The sequence below is a fragment of the Orycteropus afer genome, unplaced genomic scaffold, assembly GCF_000298275.1.
Source record: "Orycteropus afer afer isolate SDZICR_OR568_19922 unplaced genomic scaffold, OryAfe1.0 scaffold00020, whole genome shotgun sequence".
NCBI classification, from domain to species: Eukaryota; Metazoa; Chordata; class Mammalia; order Tubulidentata; family Orycteropodidae; genus Orycteropus; species Orycteropus afer.
In genome coordinates, this window is record NW_006921607.1 from 7,952,096 (window position 1) to 7,965,076 (window position 12,981).

The 12,981-nt window shown below is 42.2% G+C and overlaps 1 protein-coding gene across 1 annotated transcript in view; it reads left to right on the forward strand.

Moving 5' to 3' along the window:
• MAPRE1 (microtubule associated protein RP/EB family member 1) overlaps positions 1-12,981 on the forward strand; it is a 68,056-nt gene that overhangs the window by 50,155 nt on the left and 4,920 nt on the right. Inside the window, exons 3-4 of the mRNA XM_007934558.2 lie at positions 506-713; positions 6,386-6,507. Coding sequence (XP_007932749.1) covers positions 506-713; positions 6,386-6,507 — 330 coding nt within the window. The remainder of the gene's footprint in view (positions 1-505; positions 714-6,385; positions 6,508-12,981) is intronic.

Consider the following 12,981-nt stretch of genomic DNA (forward strand, 5'->3'; position numbering starts at 1 on the left):
TTTTTTTTTTTTTGAAAAGCATGCCATTTTTTAGAGATCTATCCTGGTACTGGTTCCTGCACCTTGATCTATGTTCAGGACAGAATTTTATTTGACAGAGTTCAGTGTAGATGGCTGTGTTGGTTTGTGGTGGGTTTCATATTTTGCTGGAGCCACTGTGGCTTGCAGATTACATGGTGGCTTTATACTCTTTCCAGTGGAATGGCACCTACATCACCTCAGAATGAGCTTGGATGTGTGTAGGTGATGCATATATGGATATTTGTTCAATTTTTCATTGTGGTTTCAGACTTCCTTTTCATAAATCTGTTGGACCTTGAGATGGGTTAGTATGTGTAAATCCTCTGGAAGGCAAACTGAGTGAAGTTTGTGTTATAAACTTCTAGGAGCTTAGCAGTTCCTGCCTCTAAAATATTTTTTTTCTCCTTTTGACAGAGCTTTATACTGATTTGATGCCAGTACAAGTTTTAGCTTTTGGCTAAACAGTCTTCATTTTTCTCTGTAGATAATCCCAGTGGACAAATTAGTAAAAGGAAAGTTTCAGGACAATTTTGAATTTGTTCAGTGGTTCAAGAAGTTTTTTGATGCAAACTACGATGGAAAAGACTATGACCCTGTAGCTGCCAGACAAGGTCAAGAAACTGCAGTGGCTCCTTCCCTTGTTGCTCCAGCTTTGAATAAACCGAAGAAACCTCTCAGCACTAGCAGTGCAGGTAAAAAGAAAATGACTGTTTCCGAGTAACGGTAACCCAGGTATTCATTCATTCAGCAGTCAACCAGCATTTGTTGAGTAGCCATAGGTTCTGCTCTTAGGGGGCACAGTCCTTTCAGGGCCATGAGACCATGTGGCAAGAACATGGATTCTGACATCAGGCCCATTGTATTTATTTGTTCTTAGATCTCTGTATCCCTGTGTAAACCACTTCACTTGCCCTACAGTTTCTTCCTCTGTAAAGTGGGAATTTTCATGCTTGCTCTAGTGGCCTGAATGAGTTATTGTATGTCGTTTTGCGAGGGCTTTTTAGTTACATGGAATAGAAATCCCTTCAGGCTCACATGAAGGAGAGCTTTAGTTGGAACACAGGGGCATTACACAGTACCCTAGGGTGGGAATCTACAACCAGGCCTGAATTCCCAGGCAAGGCAGGAGCTTTTTAGGTCTCTTAGAGACTGTTCTTGGCTGCCTGCATCTGCAGACCAGCTTTCTCTGCTGACTGGTGGCTTCCTTGCCCCTTCCTGGAACTTTAGCTGGTAAGTGACTTTGGCTTGCTATGACAGTAGCAGAATCTAGGAGGCAGGGAAAGGCTATTTTTAGAGACCTTCAAAAGTTTTTGGCTTGGGTGGATTTTCTAAAAAGTGTTTGTAATAGTATATTCATGGCATACACACACACACGTTAATTCTTCCTTTTCCAGAAGGTGGTAAGAGCATAAGTTAATGTTTCATAGTAGTACCTTGTGAGAGGCTGATCCATCTGGTAGGTGGAGAGGGATGTTGAGTACTTTTTTATTTTTAATAGCTTTATTGAAATGTAATTCACATGCCATACCATTCACCTGTTGAAAGCGTACAGTTCACTAGTTTTTGGTATATTCAGAGTTGTGCAGCCATCATCAGATCAATTTTAGATCCTTTTTGTCACCTGAGAAGTGAAACCTCATGTCCATTTACAGTCATTTCTTATTTCCTCCTGACCCTCCAGCCCTAGACAACCACTGGTCCGCTTTCTGTCTTTATAGATTTGTGTATTCTGGACATTTCCTACAAATAGTCATAAAATAAGTATTATTTTGTAATGGGCTTCTTTCTCTTAGCATAATGTTTTTAAGGTTCATTGATATCATAGCATATATTCACATGCTGTTACTATTTATTGCCAAATAATGACCTATTGTATGTACTCATCTGTTCATCATGGGTTGGGCAGTTGGCTTGTGTCCACTTTATGGCTGTTGTGAATAAAGCTACTGCTGGACGTAGTTGTTCATTTCTCTTAAGTGTATGTCCAAGATTATATACTCTTGGAGGGGAATTGCATGGTTGTGTGATAACTATGTTTAACCTTTGTGGAAATTCCTAGTATCCAGGGCAGCTGTACCATTTTACATTCCCATCAGCAGTGTATGAGAGTTCTGATTTCTCCAGCTATTGAGTACTTTTATTCTTTAGTCCTTTAGAATGGGAACAGTAGAAAACCATGTACATCTCATGTTTCAGATGCTGCTGACAATCTAGTTGAGACTTGTATTAAGCTTTCAGTCCTTAGGGTAAACATGTATTGGGGAGGGCCATGCAAGGAAATGGCTGTTACTGTAGGTGAAAGGCCTCATGGTTATTGAATTTGGGGTGTCGGGAAGATGAGATGTGTCTGTTGTTAGGTGCCATCAAGGTGGTTCTGACTCACACCATACAACAGAACAAAGCATTGCTCGGTCCTGTGCCGTCCTCACAATCCTTGCTGTGCTTGAGCCTGTCATTGCAGCTACTGTGTCAGTCCGTCTTGAGGGTCATCCCCTTTTTTGCTGACCTTCCGTTTTACCGAGCACAATACCCCTTCCCAGGGAATAGTTCCATCTGACAACATGACCAAAGTAGGTGAGATGAAGTCTGACCATTCTCGCTTCCAGGGAGCATTCCGGCTGCACTTCCTCTGGGGCAGATTTGCTTGTTCTTCTGACAGTTGGTGGTATTTTCAGTATTGTTCACCAATACCACAATTTAAAAGGCATCAACTTTTCTTTGATTTTCCTTATTCATTGTCCAGCTCTCACATACATGGGGCAATTGAAAATACTATGGCTTGGGTTAGGTGCACCTTAGTCTTCAAAATGATATCTTTGTTCCTTAACACTTCGGAGGGGTCTTTTGCAGCAGATCCGCCCAGTGCAATACAATATCTAGTTTCTTGACTGCTGCTTCCAGGGGGGTTAATTATGGATCCAAATAAAATGAAATCCCTGACAACTTCAGTCTTTTGTCTGTTTATTGTTTGGTTGCTTATTGGTCCAATTGTGAGGATTTTCGTTTTCTTTATGTTGAGGTGTAATCTACACTGAAGACTGTAGTTTTTGATCTTGATCAGTAAGTGCTTCAAGTTGTCTTCACTTTCAGCAAGCAACGTTGTATCATCTGCATATCACAGGTTGTTAATGAATCTTCCTTCAATCCTGATGCTGTGTTGTTCTTCCTGTAGTCTGGCCCAGATATTTCTAAGCCTGGTATATAGTACAAGCTTTATAAAATAATTGCTGAATGAATGAATAATGCCGTGAATAATGTTTGCCTTGAAGGATAGACTGTTCGTGATTATTCTAACTTGTGGTTGGCTGCATTACTAGTCTTCCCTGTCTTTGCCTGTTTTTTGCCATTATTATTTTGAAAAGTCTTTATATCCCAGTCAGTTTGATGCTTTGCGTTTAAGCCATTCTAAGCACTTCCTGAAAGAATGACAAAGTTTCAAAGTAATTAGTGGTAAGAGCAGGGTTTACCACCCTTACAGATTCCTCCCCCTTCCAAATCCATGGAGCCTGAAGTGATGAGTTAGGCATTTTACTTTCCAGATGGGGAGCCATGAGTACCTGGCAACAGCTGAGACTATGAGCTCCCTCCTGGTGTGAAGTTTGCCTTAGCTCCATAAAGTGCCCTGCTGGTGGATTGGGTTGGAGCTGGGTTAAGGTAGATCATCTGTATGTACCATGTCTGTTGTACCTTTTTCAGATGATAGCCCTCTACACCCCAGTGGAGAAAACACCTCACCGAAGGACTTATTTTCAGCACAAAAGAGCATGGCTACAATTGGTACTTAACTTGCTCAAGACAGAAAAACCACTCTGGCAAATGGGGGGTTGTTGTCTTGCATGCTGGGTATCCCTAACATTGGTTCCCTTCACGGAGCACTTTGTTGTCTTGTAGATTCCTTTTTGTTTTTGAAATTTCTCATTTTAAAAACTTCTCTGCTTTCCAATGTGATCTATAGATTCAATGCAGTCCTTATGAAAGTTCTAACAGCTGCTTTTGCAGAAATGGAAAAGCCAATCATTAAATTCATATGGAATTTTAAGGGGCCTAAGTAGCCAAAGCAATCTTGAAAAAAGAACAAAGTAGGAGGAGTCACACTCTTCCCAATTTTGAAACATACTGTAAAGCTACAGTAATCAAAACATCTGTTAATGGTATAAGGAGACTTACAGCTCAACGGAATAGAATGGGGAGTCCAGAAGTAAACCTGTGCATCTGTGACCAGTTACTTGTCAGTGCCAACTCCATTCACTGGGAAGGAATAGTTTCCAATAACTGATGCTGGGACAATTGGATCACTCCATGTAAAGGAATGAAGTTGGACCTGTATCTCATACCATAAATGAAAATTAACTAAAAATGGATCAATAACCTAAATCCATAAAACTTAGAAAAAATTTAAGAGTAATGCTTTTGGATGTGGTTTTGACCGTGGATTCTTAGATATAACCCCAAAAACATTTTGCATCAAAAAATAAAATATATAAATTGGACTTCATCAGAATTAAAAACTTTGTGCATCATAGCACTTTATTAGCAAAGGTGAAGAGACAACCTAAGAATGGGAGAAAATATTTGGTAACTATATATCTGATACACCAACCACTCCTCGGAAGGAAGACTGGGCAATCTACTTCCATAGAGATACTGCCTCGGAAACCCATGGAGGGGTGGCTATGAGTCAGCTCTGACTCCACAGCAGTGAGTTTGGTTTTTTGGTTTGGGTGTATCTGATAAGGGTATAATATCCAGAATATATAAAGAACCTTTAACAACTCAACAACAAAAAGACAACCGAATCAGAAATTGGGCACAGGACATGAATAGACATTTCTCCAAAGAAGATATATAAATGGCCAATAAGCACATGAAAAGATGCTCAATTTCATTAGTCATTAATTAATCCCTTGCTGTCCAGTTGATCCTGACTCTACCTGATGGGGAAATGAGGAGTTCTTGCAAAAGGTGTATTGAATTTTTGTATGGAGTAATGTAAAATTTTTGGAAATGGTAGTGGTGATGGTTACCCAACATGGTATATGTAATGGATATCACTGAATTGTACACATAAAAATGGTTAAAGTGGCAAATGGTGTGTGTGTGTATGTAGTGACCTTATAAGACAGAGTAGAATTGTCCCGTAGGGTTTCTAAGACTGTAGTCTTTACAGAAGCAGATTGCCTCCTCTTCTCCTGTGGAGTGGCTGGTGGGTTCAAACAACTGACCTTTTGATTAGTAGCCAAGTACTTAACCACTGTGCTATCAGGGCTCCTTCGTTAGTCATTTAGGAGAATACATCAGAACCACAGTGAGATACACTTCATCCCCACTAGAATGGCTGTTACCAGAAAAATGGAAATTAACATGTTGGCAAGAATACCCTTGTGCATTGTTGGTGGGACTGTAGAATGATGCAGCTATTGTGGAAAACAATTGGGCGGCTTCTCAAAAAGTTAAACATAGAATAACCATGTGATCTAGCAATTCCACTCCTGTGTCTCCCCAAAGACTTGAAAGCAGAGATTTGAACAGATATGTGTGTACCAGTGTTCATTGTAACATTACTTACAATTGCCAAAATGCAGAAGCAGCTCACGTGACCATCAGCAGATGAATGAATAAACAAAAGGTGGAATATCTATACGGTGGGATATGATTTAACCATAATGTTGTTAGGTGCTGTTGACTTGGTTCTGACTCATAGCGACCCTGTGTACAACAGAACAAAACACCACCTGGTCTTGTGCCAGCCTCATAATCCTTGCGACACCTGAGCCCGTCGTTGCAGCCACTGTATCAGTCCATCTCATTGTGGGCCTTCCCCTTTCTTGCTCACCCTCCACTTTACCAAGCATGATACCTTTTTCCAGGGAATGGTCCCTTCTGACAACGTGACCAAAGTAGGTGAGATGAAGTCTGGCCATTCTCGTTTCCAAGGAGCATTCCGACTGCACTTTTTCCAGGACAGATTTCAGCCATAAAGAGAAATGAAATCCTGGTGCATGCCATGACCTTGAAAATCCTATGCTTAGTGAAGTCAGTCAGACACAAAAGGACAAATACATGATGTCACTTATATGAAATAGGCAAATACTTGGAGACCAGAGTTTATTAGTGGTTACTGGGGGGCAGAGGTGAGGTGATGGGGAAATGAGTTCCTGCAGAAGGTGTACTGCATTTCTGTGTGGAGTAATGTAAAATTTTTGGAAATTGTAGTGGTGACGGTTACCCAACATGGTGTATGTAATGGATGTCACTGAAGTGTACACATAAACATGGTTAAAATGGCAAATGTTTTTTTTGTGTGTGTGTGTGTATAAATCTTATCACAATAAAAAATCCTATTAAAAACCTCTGTTCTTCTCAGCTCCACAGAGGCCCATTTCAACACAGAGAACTACTGCAACTTCCAAGCCTGGCCCAGGTGTGGTGAGAAAGAACCCTGGTGTGGGCAATGGGGATGACGAAGCAGCTGAGTTGATGCAGCAGGTAGGCTCCTTCTGCATCTGATACACAGGTCACTTCAGGGGAAAGGCCTCTTGCTGCACTGCCTTGGAGGCTCCTCTGTGTTCTTGTAGGAAGACGAACAGCCCTTGTGAACATCTCAGCACTGTAAGCGCTGTGAAGGGAACACGGCTGTGGAGGTGGAGGGGGAGAGTTCAGATGTTTCTAGAACCTGTTAAATTGACAGAAACCTATGCCCATAGAATAAAAACTGGCCCATGAAAGAGACCCTTGATGGATGTTTCAGATGGGAGGTGGGGCCGATGGCACAGTCTCTGCTGAATCAGTGGAGATGGGAATTGAGGGAAATTGGTACGAAAAGTCTGGCTCTTTTCCTAATGATGCTGTTTTGTTGTCCCGTCGAGTCGGCCCGACTCATAGCGACCCCTCCTTGGGTTTCCGAGGCAGTATCACTATGGAAGTAGATTGCCCAGTCTTCCTTCCGAGGAGTGGCTGGTGGGTTTGAACCGCCAGCCTTCTGGTTAGCAGTCAAGTGCCTTAGCCACTATGCTACCAGAACTCCCCTTTTCCTAATAGTGATTTGAAATGTCTTACGTCTTCAGGTTAGTTATATACCCTTAGGTTCTCGTCAGAAGTCTGTGGATCAGAACAGATACTGGATTTTTAGAAATTTTCTCATTCAATCCATATCGTCACTTTGTTTGCTTTTGGATGATTCTCTGGATTCCAGTTATTAAATTACAGCTGCCCTGTGATTCTGGTAAAATTAAGATTGGACTTTTTTTACTTTTCTAAATGCCAAGTCCTAAAAACTGTGAGGAAGAACCCTGGTTTAATCCAGAACCTCTTGACACCCAGACCCATGAATTTAGGAGCCTGGGAATGCTGGAGCCTGCCCAAAGATCACAGTTAAAAAATTTATTTTATTTTTGTGTGCCCATAGTTCTTTCAAGGTGCCTTGGGAGCGTTATGGTAAATAAGAGATAGGTCATCATCCCACTCCTTGGATGATGTAAACATCCTCTGGGCACTGTCGCTGGGGAGTACAGAAGTCCTAGAAAATAACTGGAGCCAGACAAGGAGACTTTCCTGTAATGAACTATTTTTAAGCATAGACGTACAAAGGAAGCAGTTTCACAGAAGAGCACAAGAGTGAGGAATTGTTGACGCTGAGGCAGAGGGCCCGCGAGCTGATCGTGTGCCCCTCGGGATGGTGCACAGGTTCTGCAGGGCTGCTGCTCTCTGCTCAGCTCTGTCCCATGTTGCACAGATTTGCTTCGAGCTCTGTTACCTGACTTGCACCAGGGAACTTCTGAACCTGTTGCTTCATGTGTCGAGTAGTTGGCTCAGAGTAGTTGTGCCAGATCATGTGAGCCAATTTACGTCAGCTGCCTAGAGTGGTATTTGGTACCAGCAACACCATAGGGATAAATGGCAGTGAGAGAAATGAAAAAAAGTCAGTTGTGATTATTACAGCCTGGTCTGTGGTCCTGGTAGAGTGAATAGGTTCTGAAGTGTTTTTTAGATGTTCAGGTTTTTTTTTTTTTGGTCTCCTGAGTATGAAACATTGACAAAAAATTGCTAACATCTTTATAGCACTATGCCATGCACTGTACAAAACACTTTTATTCCACTTTTGTAGCAACTCTGCGAGATTTTACAGATGAGGACTGTGTGGCTTAGGGAGGTTAAATAACTTGAGCTGGGATTTGAACCCAGGTGTATCTGGCTCTAGAGCCCAGGCCAGTCACTGATGAATGGCGGAGTGAGTGAGTAGAGGATGTTGTGTAACTTACCTAGAATAATAGAGAAGTTTCTTGTCTTTGCACCCACCATTAGAAATTGTAATTATTCACCAAATAAATATTGCAGGCTTGCACTGGGTGAATTACTATAAGCCCTGGCAAGAAAACCTGGTCTGGCCTGAAAGGGGCTTTTGATGCAGTTGGGGAAGACGGACTTGGTGGCAGCCGGTGTAGTTGGAGTCTTGGGACTTCTTTTCCTGAGGGGGTGACCAGAATTGGATGGTCAGTGCAGTAGAACTTTAGTAGTTGAGGTTAGAGAGATTATGGCCTTAAAGGGAAGGTAGAACTCTCTGATTTCCTGTCTCCAGCAGCACTTCACAAGGATTTCCAGTTTGGTTGGGGGGCTGAGGTGGCAGAGGCTGGAAGTTCACTAACCAGGTACTTCACTGAGCCTGGAAGACTGGCGTCAAAGGCTCAGGACCAGCTGACGCCACAGAAGTAGTTTGTTTGAGGTACATAGGGTTTTAATTTTTTAAAGAAAATTAAAATAAGAGGTATTTAGGCTTGCCAGGGAGCCAGAGTCCTTAGCCACACCGTTACTTAAACCTGGGTGCTTTGGCACATCTCCATGCTTTCTCAGTCCTGAAAATGTGGCCTTGATAAAGGTGTGTAGGTCGGGGTGGGGGGGGAGTAGCTGATGCAGGAACTGGAGCCAGATGAGTGTGTTATGAGAAGGGAAACCAGTACATTCTGCACATATTACTTTGTAGTGGTCCTTTGCGTGGGAAGTCTGCAAGGATGCCACATTCTTCAATCATCCTGAAGAAATTTACTTTGAGTTAATTTTAGTCTAAAGTAGTGCCGTCCAAAAGAAATAGACTGCAAGCCAGCAGTGTGAACCACATCTGTAATTTAAAATTTCCTTGTAGCCACTTTAACCAAAGTAAAAAGAAATCGGTGGTGATAATTTTAATAGCATATTAATTACCTAGTATATATAAAATGTTGTTTTAACATGTACTCAAGATCAGTTTATTAGTGCGATACTTATGTTTGAAGATTTGTACTAGAGCTGTGAGGTCTGGTGTGTGTGTTCTACTTGGAGCCCATCTCAGTTCACACTGGCCGCCTTGCACGTGCTTAGTCGTCACATGTGGCTTGTAGTTACCCTGTTGGCCAGTGCAGGTCCAAAGCATTCTCTTGCTTTACTCAAGAGAAGGTTCTAAGAGTAGCACTAATTACTAGTGACAGGTTTTTAATAACCTCATAAATTAGCAGTAAAAGGAATTCTAGGTCAGAGCCAGGAATCTTAGTACTTGTTCATTAATTGTTGTGGGTACAGCAGTTTACTAGATTAGTGGTGCGATAGCAGCTGTATAAAAGACACTGTCCATATGGTTTGAGTTTGTGGACTTTTTGAGGAGATAAGACTAAAATTTCAGAGTTGTTTTCTGGTGGCTTGTGAGTTAAGTGTGTTGCCTTTTTATGATTTCTTAATATGTTACTCTTCAGGAATTTTCTGTTGCAGAGAACAGATCACTTGGTAACAGATACTTACCTGCATGTGATTGGTACCTAGAAACAAAAGCTACTTAGACTTTCCGATAGGAAGCTAGAAGGTGTTCCCTCCCCCTTGAGAATGTTGCTTTGGCCCCACAAATAGATCTAGAAGGCTAGGTGTCTGCTTTGGTGCCCTTGATGATATGTAGGCCAGAGAAGTTTTTAATGGTTTGTGAGGGTGGCACTGGTGAGACGTGGGCATCTGGGTGGACTCCAAGCTAGCGTTCCATTTTAAGCTGCTTTGGCTTCCCTCTCCTCCTCAGTCACCGATGCCACTAGGCATGTGGTTAGAAGGCCTCTTTGCCTCTTGAATTATGGAGCTGAAGCTCTGATGCAGCTTCCTACTCAGGGTTGGACAACTCTTGCCCTTTTATATCCTTCTTGTACCCAACTTTGGGGCTAGCTGTAGCAAAGTGTGAAGGTGGGGAGAGTGAGGAAAAACAGCTGATTCAGCTTTACTGGCCCCAAGGCCATGGTAGTACTTTTTTTCATTGTGATTTGGGTGAAAGTTTACAAAGCGAATTAATTTTTCTTATAGTAGTTCACATATACTTTGTCTCATGACACTGATGGCTATTTCCCACAATGCAACAGCACCCTTCCCACTTCTTCCCCATAGTTACCTCTTCCCTCCATGCACTCCTGCCCGCCCCCCCCGTGTCTCCCTGTACATACACAGCCCTTCTATTCTCCATGATTGATCTCTCCAAGGAGTGTATCTACCTAATGTAAATGTTCAGCTCATATGCCTGTCTTTTGTTTGGCTGGAAGCCACAGCAGTGGGTTCAATTCCAGACCTGAAGGGCAACCAGGGGCCATAGTCTCAGGGGGTTCACCAGGCTCTATCAGACCAGCAAACCTGATCCCCCCCCCCCTTTTTTTAAATGATTTTGAGTTTTGTTCCACATTGTTCTCCCTGTCTATCTAGGATCTCCTACATAAATCCTCCTCTGAGTGGTTGACAGTGGTAGCCGGGCACCATCTAGTTCTTCTGGTCTCACAGTCATATAGGCTGAGAATCACATGGTGTACCAGTCCCTTGGACTAATTGTTTCCATGTGTCTTTGGAAACATATTCTTCTTTGGTCTAGATGAGGAGAGACCCATGGTTTCATCTAGATGGCCACTTGCAAGCTTTTAAGATCCCAGTAGCCGGTAGTACTTTTTTGAATCTTTAAATTATTTTTTAAACTGATTTCTGGGTCTGATAAGGAATAGTGAAGGCCTGTGAAGAACCTTGTCTAGAACGTGGAGGACTTTGGTGATGAATTTGTAAGTTAAGTGTTTGACAGAATGGGCCTGCTGGCCCTGGTCAGCTGCTTCTCCATCTCTCGATGCTTCTTCACTAGAGATTATGAAGGAGGAGCTTCCTTCCCCCTTGCACAGGGCTTGTTCCCCTCTGCTGTAGCAGGTTGTGCGGAAGCTAGACAAGCTGCTTGCTTTGGTTTTGGTGGCTCTAAGTTCACAAGGTTGGAGTAGATGATTTCCGTAGTGCCTTCTGGCTCTCGGAACTCGTGCTACCCAAACTGTCCTCAACTTGGACCTTTAATTTCCTGCTTTGGCCATCCATGCCGCTCTGTAGCCTTAACATGTAAGTCTGTGAAGGTTTTATGCTTCACTGTGTGCAGTGTAGGAGCTCTGGTGGTGCAGTGGTTAAAGCATTTGGCTGCTAACCAAAAGGTTGGCATTTCGCTCTGTGGGAAAAAGATGAAGCAGTCTGATTCTGTGAAGATTTACAGCCTTGGAAACGCTATGGGGCAGTTCTGCTCCATCCTATAGCTCGCTATGAAGGATTGTGAGAATTGTTACTACTTTCAATGCTCTTGGGTAGATGTAGTCCTGGCCCAGTAAGCACTATACCCTGAAACATGCAGGAACTTCTCAGGAACTGAGAAGCTTCGAGGGGTATTGATTTCTTCACAGCCCCTTTGGAGCTTCTTGGAGGATTATGCTGCATGTGGGTTGGATCTGTTCCCTGCCCCTGCTGTCTTCTTTCCCTTTAGAGACTCTCTGGGAACCTCTCCTCAGATTGTTGTTCTTTGAGAGTTGTGCATAGCCCTGCCCCCAATATATGGGGAGGGTGAAAGACCAGGGACTTTTCCATGTCCAGGCTTATGTTAGTCCTAGCTGTGTTTAGCTACTGTCAGTCATCTTCAGCTAGTATTCCCGTCCCTCCTCACCCTGTTCACTCCTCTCCCCTAATCCCCCTGGGCCAGACTCCATCTAGTCCTTGTTACAGACTCAGTTCGTAACTGATTCCCACCTTGTTGGGCTGGGCTGTGGGTCCTGCTTCTGTATTTGTTTCAGGCTCACTTAGGTCGGGATTCCCCCCTGGCATGCCCTTTCCTGGGAGCTGTTATTATAGTCACTGTTGCTGTAAAGAAGTCCATTTTATCTGAGACTGAAGAAAGCTAACCAACTGAAGTGGATTTTTCTGTTCTTTTTTTTTTTTTTTTCAAAGGAGATAGTAGAAAATAACTTTTAAGAAGGATTTAAATATAGTAACTCTTTGGTAAATTATCAAATAACTTTTGCCACATTAACATCATAAACCACATCATAAACAATGTAAGAATTCTGTCACATCACCTTTTAGCAAAAAAGGATTGTCCAGACTCTTGACACCAAATATTACATGGAATATAATTATTGTCCTTCTTTATATTTAGAAACATACTGTTCTCCTATCAGTTCTTGGGTTTGAGAAACTAATCTGGAATATTGTCAGCTGAAGACCCATAGTATGAAATTTCACTTACATGGTGAATTTCACTATCTTAATTAAATGCTAAGAGTTGCAGTCTGTCTTTGCATTCATCTGATTTGTCTACTAATTGCAGGACATTTCCCTTATCGGTTTTCTTCTTTTACTTATTATGGGCAGAAAATAGAAAATTCAGTTAAAGGTAACAATAAACTATAAAAATGGTGTTTCCAGGGTTCTTTCAGAATGTCCTGAAAGATGATGCAGTCCCTTGAGCTATTACTAAGAAAACTGCCATGTCTCCTTTTGGGTTAGAAGTTTGTATGATATGTACTGATGCATTGATGCCAGGTGTCTCACCCTTATTTATTTATTTATTTATTTTTTAAGTTAGGATTTGGGTGAAGATTTACAGAGTAAATTCACTTTTCATACAGCAGTTCACATATACTTTGTCTCATGTCATTGACCAAAATTTACAATGCAGCA